This window comes from Hetaerina americana, unplaced genomic scaffold (assembly GCF_022747635.1).
Source record: "Hetaerina americana unplaced genomic scaffold, ioHetAmer1.1.p SCAF_1, whole genome shotgun sequence".
Taxonomy (NCBI): Eukaryota; Metazoa; Arthropoda; class Insecta; order Odonata; family Calopterygidae; genus Hetaerina; species Hetaerina americana.
In genome coordinates, this window is record NW_027286069.1 from 51,985,918 (window position 1) to 52,008,517 (window position 22,600).

A 22,600-nucleotide genomic window follows, 5' to 3' on the forward strand; every position below is an offset into this window, starting at 1 on the left:
GATTTCACTACTCTATAAACTCTTTGGATCTTGGGATTTGTGTGATATTTTTGGGTGAAAAGTTAACACTGTACACGAAGAGGCTATCTAATAGAAAAGTGACATCCCATCTTACACTACTATTTACATAACACATGATATTTTTCTATGTATCCTAGGATCACAGCGACTTTACGACACACACCAGGCAGTGCGGATATAAGTATATACTCCAAACGTTTATGCTTACATTTAAGGACCGCGCGTTTTTCAGTGTCCACTCAATTCGGCGGAAGGATCATAGGGGACGAGCGGTTCGCTTTTGTCGACATCCCTTCAATGTATTCCCTTATTTACTCCTGGTTTTGAATTGCATATTCTCTCCTTTCAGTTTTGACGTCCTCGTAAAGGGGCGAAGGAACCGCGATTTGCTTTTTTATCTTTCCGCCCCCAATGCACCTATCCTGCATGTGATGAGGTCGCAAATGAGTGAAAAATGGAAAATGACGCTTAGAAAAATGTCACTGATATCTCCCTATGGATTTTATTCATCCAACTCTCAAGAAAAGTAAGAAATTTGAATGTAAAAAATATCATCGAGATTGGTGAGGAATGAAAGGTGACCGAAATGATGTTTGTTCCCGAAGGAATCGTGCTCCCAACACGATTTTTTTCGTGTCTCATTTTTCCTTGGAGAGGAAAAAAAAGTATAATTGACAAATATCAAGAACAGAAAATGGCGCCCGACTCCGGTAAACTCCGGCATAAATTTGGATGCACTCTATCTAAATTAGCTCGTTGACATTTTGCGCCTTCGCCGATTTTTTATGGCTTCTCATTAAACAGTTGTAATAAGTGTGTGTGTTTGTCTGTATACTACTTTATTCAATTATAAAAAAATAATAAACGCAAATCAAAAGTAAATTGCACGAGAGTTAGCATGGGTAAATTTTATTTATTTTTCTCTTAAATGTTTAAAGGGAAGCGAGGTCCTAAAATAGTGACGCCACTTCCTCTCTATGAGGCCAGCCAATAAACGAGCGCCAACGACGCCGTCCCGAGGCCGTTAATGGCGGCGGCAGCCGTGCAACGTCTCGCTCTCACGAGGAGACACCAGCGCAGCCCGCCTATTTTTACATTATTGCAATGCTACACTATTTTTTTGCCCGCCTCCGTTTCTTCCTGACTGGTAGAGTGGCATTTTATTCAAACGTAATCTTTTCTTAAATATATATATATATATATATTGTACATATACGAGTGTGTTAAATATTTATATATTTATATGGTTATGCATGTAGAACATTTTATTTACAACAAATAATTATGTAAATGGTTCATTAGCCCTATTTCCTCATATACCCTACCAATCATCCTCGTCGCATTATCTTTTCAATAACCGGCAAATAATAGTCATTCTATCCAGAACACTTCATAACCGTTAAGCTCTCCTTTATTTTTGTAGTAACAGGACTCGATCGCCATTGCATTGATACCCGGCAGAAGACAAATCACGCTTAAAGTCTCTTCACTTTCAGCGAAAACTAGGGTAAAATCAGCGCATTAAAATATCCACAACTTTAATTCACGTTCGAAACTCAGTCTCAAGGCAGTAATAAACATAGGCAACTAGCCTGACCATAATTTCATTGCTACATTCAATGAACCACAATCTATTGCACTTTATATTAAATATAATTCTTACTCTCTTATATTTTTACTCTTGTGATTGAGGTTTGCTTTAAATTACTGCATCTCCGAACGCTCTTGCATCAACACGCGTAGATATTTTTAACTAAGGTGATACTTACGAAAAATAACCAAATAGTAAATAAGAATTATCGCTGCGAAAAACAGACGATCACCTCCCGTGTTAGTCTACCACTTATTTAGGAATTATTTTAAAAATCTATTAAACGCTATCGCATAAATTATGGGAAAATACTGCGGAGAATTCAATTAGTTTCACGATAACATCAGACAAAGAAAGAGCCACGCACTTGACAAAAACTTCTATCCCGAACCTTGCATTTTAATGCAAATCTCAATCCTCTAATTAATTTATTGCCCTTGCTGCAGCATTATTTATTGCCAAAGGAGTTTTCATATACTCCAAAACCTCCTTCTTTCATGATGATCATAACGAGATTGTATATTTCAAACTCTTTATAAAAGAACGAACTCTTAATCTCTCTCAGTTAACAGAACAGCCCCAATCGTTCGTAAAAAATATGGCACCTTGCATCCTGCTGCCGACAGTGGAAGTAAGACGCCCTTTATCCCCGCTTATCACTCGGTGAGGCCAACAGAATTGTCATTTCTTTCCTAACGACAGTTCTCTTCGTTGTGATAAGTACCATCCATTCCCAAAAACACAATCGTCGACTCCAAATATATGTATAATCTCCTTCCACACATTCAGAGAGAGAGAGAGAAAGAGAAGTGGGAGAGAGGGAGGGTTCGGAACTAAATTCGTTGATCTATCTGATTGCTGTTGATGTTGCAAGTGTTGATAGAGTTATCATTCAACTATTGCTCGCCCAAGTTGCGCAGAGCATCATCCTACGTCGAGGTCGATCCCAGGCGACATTGAAAATCGACCCCGCGAGTCACGACGATTCCTCCTTCCCTGTAGATGGCGCACAGATCTCACTCACCGATTCCTTCTAGTGGCCACGTATACCCCCTCTTCTTTTCTCTAACCTGCACACTCTCGCCGACACCTGCTCTCTCCCTCTCTCCCATTTTCCCCAGCCCCGCGAACATTTCCGTACCCAACCACGCGCGATCTCCGCGTTCGACGTCCACTCCTCTGTCCACTCCATTCCACACCGCCACCGCGACACGCACACGTCCTCCTGCCCGCATTGAGCGTCCGCGCTGCCCCCCTCCCCGGCACTCCCCCTCCCCTTTCCACCCTGGCTTGACGGGCGGGATGTGTCGACTTAGAGGTCGTGGCCGAGGCGATCCAGCTCTGCCATGAGGTGATCCACGTCGGACTCCTTGACGCCTGGGTTTGATATGATGTTGCGGAAGAAGTTGGGGGTCTCGTCCAGTGGCTGGTAGCCGACCATCAGCGTGCCGGCCTGCATCATCCTCCCCTTGAGCACCGGCGTCAACTGGGATAGGGATGAAAAAAAAGATTCAGATTTGAAATGGGTATTTTCAACGACAAACTTAAATTTAAAAAATTCACGATGAATAGTTTTTACTCGAACGTTGCTTTCCTTGAGTGGTATGTGAAGCCAAAGGTGCCAGTATGAAGAGAGGCGACCTCATAAGCAATTGTGTAGTTATATCGCTCCAAATTTAAGCATGAATTTGAGATGGCAAGTGAGCTCTCGGCGACATACTATATTGTTGCTCTTAATGTCAGTCTTAGATTACATCTTTCAATGAATATTTGTCATGTGATATGCAGTCGTGATTAATGGAACCAGTTGAAATATGATTTCCGGAAGAGCAAAAACAAAAACTGAGGCGAGAAATTAATAGGGCAAAGGAAACACGGTGAAAAGAGCAGTTCGAGGATTTGGAAAGTTTATAAAGACAGCGCGAAATGGGCGCTGATGGTGAAGGAACTGTCAGAATCTAAGAATGGAAATTGCATTTACACTTTTACAGATTCGATGGGTAAAATATCAATCAAGAAAGAAGAAGTTCTGACAAAATAGAATGAATGTATAGAGGAAGGGTCGCGGTAGTCCAGGGGTAGAGCGTTGGACTACTGAGCGGAGGGCCCGGGTTCTATTCCCGGGAAAGCCTCTATAAGTACCCTCAGATTCATTCAAGCTGTGGGATTTTTCGGGTACCATATCTGCCTGGGAAACCATAATCGGCACAGGGAAAGGAACTGGCCCCCTTACCCTGATGTGTGAATTTTACACGCCGTTGGGCTTAGTACTGGGTGATCTCTACCATCACCTACCAAACCGTCCTTCGGGTAGCTTTTTAGCTCTCTCCCACCAATTACCTGCTCCTCGTGCACCTTCAGTAATTTAGTCCACCTTCTTAAGTACTAACTATGCCCTGCCTTCTATATTGGACAGTGTACCACACCCCTAAATATTAGGATTAATGGCCACCGTACCTTACGCAAAAATTCTTTCTTGCCTGGGATGCTCCCAATTCAAAAGCACGCTTCTGGATATAACACTCCCTTTGATAAATACTATAGTACCTCTTTCTAGTATCCCTCCCACCTTCCAACTCTCCACTCATCTGGCTCCTCGATTCCTGGAATGAGCCAGGGATCAATATTATACATTAATTACCCCAACTTCCCCCCAGATATTTCCATCCCCCCTCCGTTCCCAGAGCCTTCCATGTCAATCCCACATTTCCAAACCTGTCCCTCCCAAACCTTTCCCCGCATTCCCCTTCCATCCAGCGTCCACATCCTCTTGTTCTTTCCTCTAAAACCTTCTCCTCAGTTCTTCTTCCCGCTGCGGAAGTTGGCCATGCCACCGAAAATTTCGGAATACGTGCGTCCTTTTTTATGTGTTGTATATATATACTACCTTGATCAAAAAGTTCCCGGAATAACCACCGTGTGGCGCTCCCATCGTTCCGATTTGAGTTCTGTTTTTTTTGTTAAATTGGTACATCTGTTGTAGATATTCCCTTTAAATCTTAGTGTCATAACTTGACATTTGCAAAAGTTACGGTCGGTTTTCGGTATGTCCATCAGTGCTTCCTGCGATTTTTCCATTACTTCCTCTCGGCTGCTAAAACGCGTTCCCCGTAATGGTTTTTTAACTCGATTGAACAGAAAGAAGTCACAGGGAGCCAAATCAGGTGAATTCGGTGGCTGTTGGATGGTATTTGTTGCATTTTTCGTCAAAAAATTACGAATAATGATAGCACTGTGCGACGGTGCGTTATCATGGTGCAAAATCCACGAGTTTTCTGCCCACATTTCTGGTCTCTTTCGGCGAATTGCTTCACGCAAACGTCTCATAACGCCCAAATAATACTCTTTGTTTACTGTCTGGCCTTCTGGCAAAAATTCATGATGCACTACACCGTTGTAATCCATGAAAACCGTCAGCATTGCCTTCTTTTTTGACTGAAAACGACGTGGTTTTTTTGGTCTCGGCTCATTTGGTGAACGCCATTCACTTGCCTGATGTCTGGATTGCGTGTCGTACTCATAAACCCACGTCTCGTCTCCAGTAATGATCCTTTTGATGAATGTGGGATCGGATTCAGCCTCGCAAATCATGTCTTTTGCGACGTCAACACGGTCTCTTTTTTGCATGAAATTGAGGTCTTTTGGCACCCAACTTTGCTGCTACACGACGGAAACCCAAATCATTAACCACAATGTCTTGGGCGGATCCATAGGCAATGTTCAAGTCCTCCGCTATTTCTCTGATGGTTAATTTGCGGTTATTGACCAACATTTCTTTTACTTTATCAATTTTTTCACCGACTTTCGATGTCGATGGTCTGCCACTGCGTTCATCATCTTCGATTGACTCACGACCACTTCTGAACCGCTCGTGCCACTGGTAAACGACCGTTTTTTTTAGAGAATCGTTGCCGAAACACTTTTCCAACATTTCCAACGTCCGTGCGCCACTAAATCCGTTTTTTACGCAAAATTTAATACAAGTTCGTTGTTGCAAATTTAAATCCATTTCTGCAATTGTAAAAAATCGCCAACACACACAGAGATAGATGTACTCTTGGCTACGTAACTTTTGCAAATGTCAAGTTATGACACTAAGATTTAAAGGGAATATCAACAACAGATGTACCAATTTAACAAAAAAAACAGAACTCAAATCGGAACGATGGGAGCGCCACACGGTGGTTATTCCGGGAACTTTTTGATCAAGGTAGTATATATATATATGTAAAAATATATTTTATATATAATACATATATATTATATATACATATGTATATACATATTATATTTATGTAACATATATATATATATATATTTTTTTTTTAAGGTAATCTACCGGTTAAGGTAGGTTTTTGGATGGACACAACTACCAAACAAATATTTTATTACTCCTAACAAAACACAAAATCCATCATCCTACTCTATATCAGGTCCCTCTTCATCTCTGAGTACTTCCTTCCTCCCTTCATCCCGTCCAACATCCCTATCCTGTTCCTTCCCTTTCCTCTTTTGCCCAACATTCTACCCTCTATCACAGTCTTCATCCCACTGCCGGTCAACACCCCCTTCATCCACTTTTCCTGCCTCCATAGGATTGCTCCCAACAAACCCCTCTCTTCGCCCACCATACCAAGTACTTCCTCATTTGTTTTCTTCTCAGTCCATTTCACCTTCTCCATTCTTCTCCACACCCACATTTCAAAAGCCTCCAGTCTACGTCTATCCTCCTGCTTCAATGACCACGTTTCCGCGCCGTGCATAGCTACGCTCCATATCAACGTTTTTACGAGTCTTTTCTTAACATCCTTACTCAACGTCACCGTCATCAACTCCCTCCTCCTTGTGAAAGCCTCTTTGCCGAGCGCAATTCTTCTCCTTACGTCCCTACTACTTTTACCGTGTTGGTCCAAAACACTACCGAGATACGTAAACTGTTCTACCTGCTCTAGTTTTTGCCCTCCTATTTTAATGTTATGCTTGGCCTTTTTCTTTCTAGAAAATCGCATAACCTTTGTTTTATTAATATTGATTCTCATCCCATACCTATCGCACTGAATTTCCAATTCACTCAGCAATGCTTGCAGCCCCTTGGCTGACTGACAAACTAAAGCTTGGTCATCAGCAAACCTAACTGATTTTACGAATTCCCCGCCCACTTTCATTCCTACCTCGAGTTCTTCCCATGCCTCTTTGATCATTTCCTCTGCATACAGGTTGAACAGCAACAGTGATAATGGGCAACCCTGCCTTACACCCCTTCCTAACACTGCCCATCCTGACTCCCCGTTTCCCACCCGCACCTGAGCAGTCTGAGACATGTAGAGGTTGCGGATTAGCCTCCTTTCCCTCCTTTCCCTCCAATCTATTCCTATTTTCTGCAATATACTCATTAGTTTTTCCCAATTCAATCTATCAAACGCTTTTTCGAAATCTACGAAACAGGCAAATACCTCCTGGTTGTGTTCTATATTCCTCCATTACTGCAATGGCATCACGCGAACCTCTCCCCTTCCTAAACCCAAACTGATCATCCCCTAAGTAATCATTTGCCCTACTCTCTATCCTTTTGTTTATGATCCTGAGAACAACTTTAGCTGCGTGGGATATCAAACTAATTGTCCTATAGTCCACACATGACGTGGCCTTTACCTTTTTCGGAATAGGAACTAAAACTGATCTCACAAAGTCTTCCGGCCAGATTCCCTCCTCATAAATACTACGGATCAGCCCATATAGCCTCTTCCTCCCACATTTTCCTAAGCATTTTAAAAGTTCCACGGGAATGTTATCTACCCCCACGGCCTTATTTAGTTTCATCTCCCTTAATGCCCTTTCTATCTCATTGTCTAGTATGCCTGGACCTAAGCTGTCCTCCTCTACGTCATTTTCTTTTTCAATGTCTAACTTTGTTGGTCTGAGTTCTTTACCATACAGTTCTTCTATATACTCCTTCCATCTCTCTTGGATCTTTCCTGCGTCAACTATTACCTTACCCGCCTTATCTCTAACTGTTAGCATAGCTCTTCCTTTCTTACTTCCCGATAACGATTTAACTTTGCTGTACAGCGCACCGATTTCACCCTTCCTCTGGAGACTCTCCATATCCTCGCACTGCGTCTTCCACCAGGCTTCTTTTGCTTTATTTGTTGCCCGCCTCAATTTATTGTTCAATTCTTTGTACTTCATTTTGCCTAACTCTGTATTTACATTCTTTCATTTTCGCCGCTCATCCATCTTTGTAATCATCTCATCCGTGATCCATGGTTTCCTAGTCCTTTTAGCGTTAACGGTTCCAATAGTGTCTTTTGCGGCTTTAGACAACCCTTTCTTGAAACTTTCCCATTTTTCTTCGATAGTACTTAGCTCTTTACCATCCTCCATGATTTTCTCTACCGCCTGTTTGTATTCCTTCCTTTTCAACCCATTTAATGCTTCTACATTCCATTTTCTAACTCGCCGCCCCTGCCTTATCTTTTTGAAACGTACGCTACATTTCATAACAACTAAATTGTGGTCTGAGTCCGCATCCGCTCCCGGGAAGCTGTGGGAATTTATCACACTGTTCCTAAACCTGTGTCTAACCAGGATATAATCTAGCTGATATCTTCCTGAGTCACCTGGCATTTTCCATGTATACCTGCGTCTTTTGTGGTGTCTAAACCAAGTGTTGGTGATGACTAACCCCTGTCTCCTGCAGAACTCAACTGCTTTCTCCCCGCGGTCATTCCTCGTGCCTAAACCGTAGTCCCCCACCTCATCACCATCTCTTCCTTCACCTACCGTCGCATTCCAATCCCCCATCACTATCAAATGTTTCCCTGCAGGAACACACGCGATCATGTCCTCTAACTGATCGTATATCCTATCGACCTATTCTTCCTTATGGTTGCTCGGTGGCATGTATACCTGAATAATAACTAAGTTCGTCGGTTCTGCTTTTATCTCCACTAGTAGTATTGTATCCGTTACCTGCTCTATGTTGACTACGCTTCTTCCTACCTCTTCATTTAATACTATGGCAACCCCTCGTTGGCTCTCGTCCCCACCGCTGTATATTATTCTATACTTATCACTCCAGTAATCCCCGCTATCTTTCCATCTCACCTCGCATAGACCTAAAATATCTATATTTCCCCTTTCCATCTCTCGCTTAACATTCTCCAGTTTCCCTGTCCTCATCATTGTCCTAACATTCCACGTTCCTATTCTAACTAATGTGGTCTTCTTCTCCTGCGTCTTCTGTCCTGCCTCTGTCGGTCTGCGTCTTCTGTCCTGGTTTTCCCCTGCAAGGGTTCCGTGGGATGACGACCGCGGAAGCCTTGCCTCCCCCGCTGCCGGGCACGACACACGGCCGATTGGGCCGAGCCCCGTGGTTGCCAGGACTCAAAATATCTCTATTGTCCATCACATTTTTCTTGGGAATGATAATTGAGGTGGTTTCCCGTTGCCTTCCTCAATAGTGTTTTTAACGTGACACCATCACTTACTGGCCGCCCCACTGGGGTCAGACGCCATTGCAGCCGCCTCACTGAGGAACAGACGCTGCGTGGACTACCTTTCGTCTGGCTCCTAACCTTCGACCTATCCGGCATGGGCCTACCAGGAGCAATAATTATTACTCCCGCCAGCACAGCTCTAGGGGTCATCGGAACGCGCAAGCCCTTCCACCACGTCAAGGTTGTAGTCCGGGGAGGGATATATATATATATATATATATATATATATATATATATATATATATATATATATATATAATATTTATGTAACATATATATATATATGTTATATTTATGTAACATATATATATATATATGTTATATTTATGTAACATATATATATATATATATATATATATATATATAAAAGAATTATATACATGCATATAATTCTTCTTTTAACACCCATAATACGCCCATCTTGATCCCAAGCATTTCCTAAATAGTTCAACTGTTCTACCTTCTTAAGTTTATGTCCCCCAACTTTTACGTTTCTATGTATTCCTATTTCTTGAGTATCTCATCATCTTCGTTTTATTATGCCTTATTCTCGCTCCACTGCAATGGACTGAGCAATCTTTGGCTGATTGTATAACTAACCCTTGATCATCGGCCAATCTAATTTTTTGAAGAGGTCTCCACCTGCATTCACTCGAGGCCCCAGCCATTCTCACTCCTTCGTCACCATTTCCTCCGCATATGTATTGAAAATAACAGGTGATACACGTAATGGAGTAATCCCTGTCTCACTGCTCTGCTTAGCACTATCAATCCCTACTCTCCATCACTATCTTCATTTTTTCAATTTGAGACCCATACACTAGTCACATAAGTCGTTTATCCTTTTAGTCTACCCATATCTTCTGCAAAATGTTCATCAGCTGCAGCAGTTTAATCTTCAGAGCGTCTTCTCAAAATTCACGAAACGTACAAATACATCCTTGTTTTTCTCCTTTACTGGATATGTTCCTTCTACAAATTACCTAATTGTGGGGAATGGAATTTGGGTTTTGAAAATAGGACATGTTTTACAGTTTGGTGTATTGCAGGGCATGGGAGTGACTTTGGGACGGGGTGGGGATTTAATGAGTGGATTGGTTGATTTTAGGAGATCTGAGAAGTTAGCGGAGCGTTTGAAAGTAACGGGGGGACATTTGGGAAAAAGGTTGGGGATGGAAATTTGGTTCTTATGGATAGGGTAGAGGTTTTTTAGGATGGATCTCAGAGAAACTACGCCAGGGAAGTAGGTGGTACAGATTGAAAAGGGGTGGGTTTCTGCGGTGGACGAAGGTTTGCGAATGTAAGCATGTCTTCAGATTCTTTTTTTTAGGATGGGTACGGGGTATCCTCGAGGGTATCCCGAACCTAAAACACATTAGAGCTGAGACTTATTTAGGAAGGTATAAACTAACGTAATTAAGTTGCTATTAAATGGTATAGGAAAATCTTTCATATAAATTTAAAGGACTATCTTGCGCGTACACGTGTCCGTTGACATTTATTTGGAAGTTCACCACCAGGCATTCTCTCCCTCAACTAAATGTTTTAAAGTTGAAAGAGATCATAGTCACATTTGTCACACACATTTGCATCATGTTCAAATTTGTGGGATTGAGTTCCTTAATATGTAACCAATGATAATAAGGCCGTTATAAATTTCAGCAAGCTAAAACAATTCAATGAATCCTTGGATATATACGAGATGCAATTAATGGAAAAATGTTAAATGTGTAATTGCAAATATGATAGCTTTATCTGCTGAATATTTCTTAGTAAATTCATACAAAGCGGGATAAAAAATTTAAAAGTTATTTAGAACTTAAAATGTAATAACTATTTCTTAATACTATTTAATCAATGTATAAATTATAAATTTAGAAGACAGATAGACTGAAAGAATATTTTAAATCAAGGAAATACGATTATAGTTTTCTATAATGATCTAAGCAAATTACGAGTGCCTGATCTGATGATCTTACACGAACAAAAAATGTGAAATTTGAAGCCGTAAATATAAAATTCTAGCAATAAATATGTACCCACTATTTTGATTGAAATATTGTTGGAGTAGAGCAAAATAACCTCTCAAATTCCAGAAAACTTTCTCTACTGACACACGATGCAATGATATTCATGAATCAAGCACGTTCATAATTTACAATACAATTTAATTATTACCATTTGTTATTAATTCTATGATGTACAGTTTTAAACGTGTTCATAATCTGTCTTCCACAAATCACAAAACTTTGATAGACTTCTTGCCAAACGTCAGTTTATCAGTTTCCGTTGCTCAATTTTCGTTCATCATATTTTCGTCATATGAATTTTCAAGATCATTTTTATTAGGTTTACAGGTTGCTGAAGGTTTTATATATATACATATATATATATATATATATATATATATATATATATATATATATATATATTAGCATTCAGGGGCTCTAAAGCACGGTTACTAGGTTTATTCTACTATCAGAAATAGAAAACCGGGACAAATTTGATCGGCACTGTAGCTGTGTTCTCTCCAATCCTTGTTGGTTCACAATATATGCACAGGATTGTACTCTGACACACCCCACCCTCTACTGGCCTACTTCAAAAGCATTGATGAGAAATTAAGGTCTTGAATTTCTGGAATTGAATTTCGTTATATCATGCCGGTATACCGTGACACAATGATCGGGAATATTTATCTTCATAGACTTATCGTCATAACGACTAAGCAGATTGTCTTCAAAGTCCTCGTTAGTGAACTTCAAAGTTCACTTTCCCCACCAATGTTATAATCTAGAAGCTGTATTCATGATTAAGGTGAATCAGATTGGTGGAATTTGAGATCATTATAGAAAGTCATCTGCTCCATCCCGTTTGATTTAAGCCTTGAAAATCTCAAAACTCACTAATGAGGCCTGGAAAGGCTTTTTTTGGTAACCCTTAAGAACAGCAGTGCAGCGATGAACATGGAAGATCATTATCTAAGTCACAAGCTCTTTCATGCGATCTATGGGGAATTTCACGAATCGCAATTAGCAACAATGGAGTTTATCAACACTACCTTTCCTTTTCCAATTCCGAATCATATGAAACTCTAACCTGTGTAATATTTTGAATGGTAAACATCATTCCAATCTACCCCTTTTTTTATCAAGGTTTCCACAATATATGCACGTGAAACACAAAAGAGTGTTCAAAATATTTAACTTAAGAAGTCATCTCAATTATGATGTTTATTCTCACTGTTGCGCCATAACTGATATTACTCCTAAAGGGAATTACACCACGGAGACTATTAAACCCCATTCTCCCTCCCTTTATTAGAAGCAAAGTATCTGCATTCAACAGTGGAACTGCACATTCCTTCTATTTAAACTCAGAATTGAAACAAACTGTTTCTAGAATTCACTCCATGGGAGTTTTGATTATTCATATTAAAACACAGATACAATAGTACTTTTCCACAGTTGCTTTCAGAAGATGTTTCCTGCGAAAGGTGACGTCTGTGAAAAATTACTATGGTATCCGTATTTCAATATGAAAAAAATTCTCTGTGCTCATTTCGCTTCTTTGCCGTTATTGCATGCTTAAAACACTACCTAACTTTCATGTGCCTACAATAACCTCATCAACTTCACCCTCTGTTTTACATTATTACTTTGAATAACTGAATAACATTTGAATACTGTATTGCATGATTCATATCTTTTATTATATTTTAATTGGTGAGTAGTTTGACCACGCCTTCTTTATAATACCTTGGCTTCATATGCTTGGTTCCAGTGTGCTGTCATCTTACCGAATCTTGCCATTGGATCTGTATCTCGTTCTTCCTCTCTCGTCGATCAAGCACACCCACCATCCAGCATTCCCTCCATCCCATGCCTATTTCCCATTCATAACTTGCTTATTTTTTCGAGTGGGCCCGAATGTTTATTCTGCGCCGTATGTTTTCTATACACTAGTATTAAAAGCATGTCGTAATTTTAATGCTCTTCATATTAGCATGGGAATCAGAAAAACGTTAACCGAAACTTTCATTTGGGGTGTATTATTACATGGATGTGAGATGCAGATCATTGTGAAAGGGGGAAGAATCAAGCTTGAGGAAACTAAAGTGTGAATTTGATAGAAAATGATAAAAACAATCGGTGCACGTAGAAAAAGGCAACGGAAAAGTTTTAGGAGTGAAAGAGAACAGCTTGATATTAAAAACAGTAGGACTAAGGAGAGAAAAGTTGTTTGGGAATGTATCAAGATATAACCAGTTCCTAATAAACATAATCGAGGGTAAAACCGTAGGAAAGAAACCAAAGGGATTTCCAGATTTTGCATCCTTTAAAAATGGAGAAAGAGATGGACATGGCATCGCACGCTACCTTGAAGGAAGCAGGAATGAAAAGAGAGACATGACATGGTCTATAAAAGTTATATATTGATTAGGTATTTTAACGTTTTCTCAATTCGGTTAACTCTGCTCAATTTCAATTTTATGCCAATTTTCCACTTAAAATCTATTTCGGTCCTGAACGGCGCTGCCCCCAGGGAAAAAATGCACGTGTTTGGCGATATTTATCAATTTTTGTATCTGTTAAAGGCAGATTCTCTTGATTTGTTTGTTTTTATCACGTTAGCAGCAGACTGTTTTCATTCCTTCATCGGCTTGTCAGCGGGCACTCTTTGACGAGCGCTGTTTTTGCTGGTTATGTCGTCACTCGCGACGACAATAACCACCTTATTTTTATTTTCTAACCTTATCATGTCATTAAGACATTACTCTTTGAGTCCTTCGAACAGTAAACGCACTCTTTTTTCATCCGAAGTTCACGCACACGCAAAACATGAATAATTTTTATCCCGTTACTTTTTACCTATGCATAACTTTCTTATCAAACATTTCTCAACAAACATAACATTCTTATCAAACGGCTTCAAAAATGTCCGTTGGTATGCTCAAAATGTTCATCTACATCATATTACTAAACAAATGACTTCATGTGAAGCTCGTCTACTCCTGATAATTGAGAAGATAGTTTGAGGAATAAGAGACGAAAATATATAATGAGAGTTATTGGAGCGAAACGTGGAAGTTATGTTATTAACTATTCTGGGAATTCTGCGTTATGCGGGCCCCTTTGTCTCTCGCTGCCCTTCATGGATTGACCTCTCTCCATTCTAAGTTCAGCAATTGTCTCGCATTTGTGGCAATGAGGGTAGGGGGGGAGAGATATAAGAAGGATAGGGGTCTACGCTTGGTTGCCCTCGAAATAAAATAAATTGACGCTCATCCGCTGAGCTAGAACAAACAGTGGAATCCACTATTGCCCTATCCGAAACATATACCAGCAGCGCAACACTCCCTTTGTCTGAATGATACTTACACGAGCATATGTCGCGTCACATGAGTCTAGAGATTCTTTTTCATTAGAAGGAATTCAGTTTAATTCGTCTTTGAGATGATAGGTTAATAGTGTGGCAGGGTTTCCGGCATGCAATCTCTGAATCTCTTATTTTTTCTTCTTCACTGAACTTCATGGCCAGTATTTCAAACTATGTTTTGCCCCTCGTTCAATTTTTCCTCGAAATAACTAATTCATATTGTCGCGTGAATTAAATAAAATACCTGCTCTTGTTTTAAATTACTTGAAGAATTGTGCAGGCAGCAATGAATGGAAGCTGTTATAAACAACTAAATCTTCAAAAATATAAAAAGGAATTACTTTAAATGTACTCTGCCCATGTATTAAGAGCAGTAATTGTACCAAGTTAACCCGATGGAAATGTCTTTGTAGTATAAATTCTAGTATATTACAGGACTTAATTATTTATACTTTAGTTAAGAGGCATCTTGCTGAAGACTTTCTATAAATTTTAAAAATGTCTCAATCCAGTAGAATACTATTTTTCTCTGCTTTTCGAATGTTGTAAAAGGCCCAAATTTGTTTCACATTATCCATTTTATTTACCTCCGTGTCAGCTCATAATCAATTCTATTCTTAATGGAACACCATAACATGAACAATGTTATGCTCTGTAATTTTGCATCATTATCAGACTAGTGCTATATACAGCAATTATCAGGTTTTTTCATTATTTTCACTCTTGCATGTTATGCGCATTATGTGGGATGACGTGAGATGGCTTCCAATCACGGGAACTTATGCTGTTGTTGGTAACTGAAGGAATGCGCTTTCTAATTAAATAAAAATATCTTCAGCAACAATTTTCGTATTCCTCCTTTTGTATTTCCTCATGCTTTTGATACAGCAATTCTCTTTGATTGTCTATGAGCATGATTTGTACTTTCAAAATACGTTATGTGACCATTAATGACCTAGTTAATGACCACCATATCCTAGTACAATATTTTTCCTTATCTGAGAAAATAGATGGCAGATTGTTGTTTGGTAGTTGGATCTTTTGACAGTTATCGGGGATTCCTTAATGTGAAAGATTCTATTGGGTAATTAATTCATTCAAATGGCTTTCATTGCATCATTTCTTTATGAAAACAGGCAGCACGTGGAGAGGGTCTGGCTCTACCCTAATGTGTGAAACTAAATCCTAGTGTTTAATCAGAAGAGCCAGTTACTAAGAAACACGTAAACAAATTGCAGGTAACCATATAGGTGAAAGAATAAAAGTTAATGCAGTCATTCCTTGCTAAAAATCAATTTTCGAGGTAACCTGATTTTAAAATCATATTTTAAATGCCCACCAATGACACAAATAATCATTTATGCGCTGCTAGAGATTCTATACCTTTTATATGTAGGCAGTCCATATTTCATTGAGGCGTAGGTTGTGTCGAAAGGATAAGAGGAATTTACCAAATAATGTAAGAATAGTGAAATATGCTTCTGAACCAGCACATTCTTTTTGTATAATCGTAATTTTGTAAATTTGCGTTAAGCTAATCCACTCTTCAGTTACAGCTTTTTGTGACAGGTTTGCTTTTCAGGAACACCTTGGCAGGCGTGTCTAAGTATTTCACATAATTATTTGCTTAAATTTCCTTGCCAGGACGACTAACGGAACCCAGAATGCGCAAAGTTAATAACATGAACAAATACAGGAAAAATCAGCCATGTACACATAAGATATAGGAAGGTCGCGGGTTTAAATCAAATTCGGAAATCGGACGTCGCGCGCCCACTCGATAGATCGCAACCCTTGTAATCCTGCAAATATTCTTCTCCTCGAAATCATTTAAACCTGAAAACGCCTCGAGTACAGATGGAAGAACTGTTATCTGCTGATTCGTCCTACGCGGTGAAAAAGTCACCGGAAGAAAGGTGCGTCCATCCAAGATGGTGGATATTTCGCAAAAATAAATGCCTCAAATTATTCAGAGGTTTCAGCGTCATGCTTGTGAAAACGCAGAACGAGGATTGAATAAAAGAACTTCGTTTATTTCACGAAAACCCTTACACGGTACGACAGATGCCATCTCAAATGTTTAATCTTTAGATACTTGAAGATGCCATCTTTGTGATGGAAGCGGCTATACTATTTATATTACTGTATATATGATACCAGCAAAGAGAGAACAATCGACCCTCAAATAACAAAAATAATAGATCTCACCTTTTGAACTCTTTCCACACTAAAATGAATACGATATTTCCCACATTTTTAAATAAACAAATCAATAGACATGGCTGAACTAGGTTGTTAAGCCATCGGCAAATACTTCACAGTGGTGGCAACGATGCCTTAACAGCCGGAACCGGTCGTGTTTGCACTTTTGTTCGCGCACACCAGTGGAAAACACACAATCCTCAATTCCTGAAGCAGTGGGAGACCGCATCGGAGGATGAAATCTGCATCCCTCCCCCTATAAACCCACACTTATATGCACTGATGGATAGAGAGCGAACTACCCGTGGGTGGGGCGCGATGCCTCCTCCTTACCTTGCCGAGGATCTTCTCTTTCTCCGGACCGTGCGGCATGCTCCGGAGTCTCTTGGGCACGTACCAGAAGCTGACGTTGACTAGCTCGGGTTCGGGAAGCAGAAGGTGGAACTTATCCGGCGACTCCTTCATCCGCTTAACCATGTACTCGCTCAACTCCATGAGCCGGTCCATCTGCTTCTCGAAGCCTTCGGTACCCTGAGGGGGGGAGAGTGGGAGGGGTTAGATGATGGGGGAGGGGAGAGGAGGTGGAATGGGTAAGGGGGGGAAATAGAGAACACGCGTGTGTCTCGTTCCCCCTCCGGTCATTCCAACACCCTACGCCGCGGCAAAATCCACTCGGCCTCCTTCCTTACCTCCTCCCTTCGTCCCGCTGTTTCCCATTGTTCCCCTTTCCCCTCCCAAAACCTTCCCCAATATCTCCCTCCCCACGCTCCGAGTGGGGAGGGGCTCCCGGAATCCGAGATACTCCCCCATCCCAAAACTCCCAACCTTTCGCCAACGCTACCCCTCCCTCAAAACCACCCACCCCTTCCCCGTATACCCCCACCTTGGCTTCCTTCTTGCCCCGCCCCTTTTGCCCCCTTTCCTCCGCGCAGGCACGCGAGACCCCCCCTCGGCGCCCGCGTGCCGATCTGGGGTGACGTCCCCAAACCCTATTGCCACTCCTTTCCCCCTCGTCCGACTCTCTCTTCAACGGATCCTTCCGTTCTCCAGGGTCCTGCGGAGCAACTGTTATTCCTCGTAAACCCCATCTCTCAGGGAATTCGTATTAAATAAACGAACGGATCGTCTCAATCCGATTTGATCTGTTATAGGGATGCATGCGCTAGCATTGTCAATGTTTTTCTCATGTTTGTGCCAGAGAGGTTGTTGCTAGGTTGAAATGGCCCACTTTGGAATGTGGGACGCCAGGAAATACATAATACTAGACTCCCAGGTGTGTCCACGTACACGTTTATCTGACTATTAGAACAATCTGAAAATTGAGACAACAAATAGCGGAGTTCCAGGCGTGATTTTGTGGAGTTGAAACATATTAATGACCAAATAATTGCAATTTTCTACCAGTAAACGAATTTACATTCGATCAGATTTCGGTTCTTCAGGCCCTGAAGATGACGTAGTGCATCGAAACCTAGTAGGGAAGAAATTCGTCAACTAGTGGAAAATCACATTTATGTATTTGGTCATTAATTTGGGAATACATCATTTAAGGAGCCCTTAACTAATTAAGCTATGTATTAGATGAAGTGTTTCCGGCATTCTGAATGATTTTATTCAACAAAATATTGTGAAAGAATTACGTAGAAAGTTGTTGAATGATAATGGGGGCGTAAATACAAGATTTATTTCATTTCCCAGCGAGCACTTACTTCTTCCGTATTATTTCTGCATTAATTTGCCAGTTAGTCCCTGTGCACGTTCGTTGAACATTTATGGAATACAATGAGAAATGTTAATCTACTAATGTTAAAAAAATTAATAACTAATTGCGGAATACTTTGAGTAAACAATCATTAGCACCTGCAATTATTTCTTCCAATTTATTTGTAAAATAATATTATAAATTTGTAGCATTTACGTAGCAAGCATTATGGTGTTAATTATAAAGGTTTAATTGCATTGGTGAATGGAATAAGGAACAAATATCATGAAAGGGTTAGGAAAATAGATCACTCTTGGTTGAGTTGAGGGTACTTAATATCGTGCATATTTATCATTTAAATAGACACAATGGCAAATGAAAATTATGTCATTTCATGAGTAAATAAACTTGATTATTTTTTTCGAATAACTTAAACAAATATTTTAAATGGTACAAATTTCCGTGTTGCTTAGAAACTTCAATGGTATTGAGCGTTATTATATACTGAGGACTGTATAATTGAGTTTATTAAAATGAAGAGTTAAATTTAAAGATAGTTAAGTTATAACATTAGAATTTACACCATGACTTTAGTATGCATATTACTTTCATGAAAACTAAACTGCACTGTAAAACACTCCGAATACTATTCACCCTCAAAACTCCACTTCATGGGTTCTCAAGCACTTACTTGATGGATCATTGAGGTACTCACCTTAGATCTCCACATAAGCCACAATTTGAAGATATCATTGTGGCGACCGCACTGAATGACTTTGTCGCCCGTGTCGTATTGCACGTCGTATAGTTTGTCTTGCATGAACAAGTACTCGGCACTCATTTGGTTGCAACTAATTAGAAGGCCCTGAAATTCATTAACAGATTGAATTCCATGAACAATGACGTTTAGCATGACTCTGGGTTAACTAACTTAATGAGCATTAAATAGAAGTTTGAACTTTATCTAAGTGAAAATACAAGGACATATCTTTATCATAGATTGAGAAGATTATACGCCATGTCGTAGGCTTAATAAGATATATGACAATGGAAACGTTTCAAGATTGTTAGATGTGGAGACAAAATAGAGATAATAAAATTTGGACCTCAGCAGTTAATATGGGATAGCATACATATAAATTTATTGAAAGATGATATGGCGGATGAGTGAAAAGAATGAAACAATTCATGCAACTTAATCGTAAAATGTAAACTTTTCCAGTTTTTATGTCTTTATCAATTTCAAATCTTCGATGAGCTCTTTACTGATGGGTACAAGACAACATAATCAGTGCCTTCGTAAAAATAATAGATATATCTCACATAATGATATGATTGAATGAATTGTTGCAATGTAATGAGGGGAAAAAACTCACATCCTCCTTGAAGTGAATCGTTGAACACTGCAAAAGGGTGCCCATCAGTTTGTGTGGATTCCACGTCACGGAGTCCGCCCTGGAGAAGAAGATTCGGTTTTTCAAATTCAAGGAATAAGTCGTGGGGCATATAAATCTTATGTTAAACGATTTCCGCGGGAACTTCACATTTGAAGGATGTTAACAAAAGCGCAATACCCATGCATTTATTCAGCAGTAACGCGTGATCCCAGACACAGTTTCAGTCACGTCCGTCTTCAAACGATAATTTTTGGAGAAAGTATGAGCCCTCTAAATTAATTTTGACAACAAATCAATCAGAGTTAAATGGCGCGCCAAAGTTTACTGAAAACGAGTAATTATTATCTGTAAATTAAATTGCAACTGACTGATTCGCACACAGTATTTATATTTATTTATCCTAAAGGTGAATCTTTTAATTTCAGCATTATAATGATGGACATCACTAATTTTCTAATTATCCTGCGCAAGTAATTTCTTCACGTTGCATTTACAGTCCCTCTAGTTGTCGGAGGATAAAGTTTGAACGAAGTGAGCAGTGAGGTGCCTAACATTTTATGTTAAGTTAGGATATGAAGGATTGTGGGGAATATTCTTGTTATATATTTTATGATTTATAGAAATCACAACTCAGCGTCCTGAGAAATGGCCAAGCACGGAACCAAAAATATTCATAATTGGTATGGTCAACTCTTCACAGCAATAAGTCTTCAATTTATTGACGAATGCATACTTGGACATTAGTATAGGCAAATGGACATTGTATTCTTCATGCATTTTCAATTTTTTACTGAAAAAGGAAGTAAATTTCCACAGTTTAGTAGCTTGTGAGCATATATCGTCTTAGGGTAAATGATGTATACTTCTTTTGAAATTGTATACTTAATGTACATATAACGGAAAGAAGGACTCTCTCTGAAGAGGGGAATGGGGTTAAAGAAGTGATTAAGGAAGTGAGTTTAAATACGAAACCAATGAAGAGAGATACGGAAGGCTAACACCTGGAGCAGTCTAGTTAACCTTTTTATTAATTTATGATAGGAGATATCATTCAAAACTGATCGGAGGGCCCGGTTACAAATCCCGGGCACGCTCCCGGAGACCGTCAGATTTTTCGGGTATCAGCTCCTCCTGGGAAATCATAAGCGGCAAAAGGGAAGGAGCTTGAACCCCTTCCACCCTGATGTGTGAATTTCAAACGCCGTTGGGCTTAGTACTAGGTGAACTCTACCCTCACCTATTAAACCGATCTTTGGGTTGAAAACTGTGGTTTTATATCTTTCAAAATGTGACGTTTCTTAACCTATTGCACTGATTCCAATGCTCCTACACATCTTTCCATTGAACCTAAGGGTGTCGTATGTATACATCAAAATGGTTTGTACGCAATAAAACTCGATGGAAAATAACAATTTCTTTTTAACTCATTTTATTTCATCCATGATTCGGTAAATCTAATGGCGGTATTGACAGAAAAAATACGAACGGAAATTTTGGCTGCGAAATAGTAGAGATATTCTTGTTCAATAGCGGATCATGCCATATCGTGCCCACTTGTGCACCAACTACGCCCACCTTGCCATCGGATAGGTAGGTGCATATACTGTATTGATGGGTGTTTCTCCCTTGATGGTCATTCCGCGCCACTTCCAACCTATTACAAACTCAGTATATTCAGTACAGCTCAAGGGAAACTGGAAGTATCCTTAAAAAGCTGACGTGTAAATTATTACATTCAAATTTTATGGTAAGTTAAAAGAGATAACTTCTATTAAAAGTATTAACGTTATCGGGGTCATAGCCTGGAATATGGGACGTGTCAAAATATCGGGGTCATAGCCTTATAGTTCGGGTAAATCCGATACACTACCCTCACCGTCAGAAAATGCTTCACATTCAATGAGAGCCCAGTTCAGGGTTATAATTCAGGGCCAAAGTGCGGTATTGCTCTCTGGTCCATAACGGGCACCAAAAATCCGGATGGGGGCCATAGAAAATTCATCCATCAGGTTCCCCTTGCTGTTTTCCAAGTAGGGCATACACCTGGGTGGATAGAGATCCCGCTGCTAGGCCACTCACAAGCAGTAGACCCACTCACTGCTCAGCTGGGCTAAATTAACTAAGTTGGCTTCATTCGATGCTACTGGGCAGCAGATATCATTTTACGCATCGCCTCTTCTCCTAGGTGAGAGATACTCCCGCTCCAGCGTTCTTCTTTCCGCCTGAGTAGCTAATGTGTGATTTTTTTTAGTTAATGAATCGGAGTAAGTTCGAAAAAGCAACAGAGAACATCTCGGTTAAAAATAAACATTGAATCAATGAATTGGATCGCCAATTGGATCGTGTGGATCGTGCGCAGCGTAGAGGAGCTAGATTTGTAAGAATTGCTATGATAAACTTGGTGGCGAATCCAAAATATTAGAGGAACTAGGCTGGGAATCACTCATGGAGCGTTGGTTAAATTACAAATTAAATCTCTAGCATAAATTAGAAGGATATCTCTTTAGCAGTGATGTTGGAACTGTATTATTACCCCCATTATACTACGGTGGGAGAGATCATGTAAATAAATTTAGAGAGATTAAGTGGACAACCGATAGATTTAAGATGTCATTTTTTCCACGAACGATAAGGGAACAGAATAATATTGTTCGACCGCAGTAGGGGTCATGTTCGGGTCAAAATTAGTCTGTTGTGTATTCACCCCCTGCCACACACCCTAGCGATGGCTTCCAGGGTACTAAAATATCTAATATATATATATATATATATATATATATATATATATATATATATACATATATAATGG

General features: G+C 39.9%; 1 protein-coding gene across 1 annotated transcript in view; it reads right to left on the minus strand.

Moving 5' to 3' along the window:
• Positions 1-1,207: 1,207 nt before the first annotated feature.
• Positions 1,208-22,600, minus strand: part of Gad1 (glutamate decarboxylase) — a 104,052-nt gene continuing 82,659 nt past the window's right edge. Inside the window, exons 8-11 of the mRNA XM_071589791.1 lie at positions 19,771-19,849; positions 19,110-19,259; positions 17,026-17,223; positions 1,208-3,098 (exon numbers count right to left, since the gene is read on the minus strand). Coding sequence (XP_071445892.1) covers positions 2,925-3,098; positions 17,026-17,223; positions 19,110-19,259; positions 19,771-19,849 — 601 coding nt within the window. The 3' untranslated portion in view covers positions 1,208-2,924. The remainder of the gene's footprint in view (positions 3,099-17,025; positions 17,224-19,109; positions 19,260-19,770; positions 19,850-22,600) is intronic.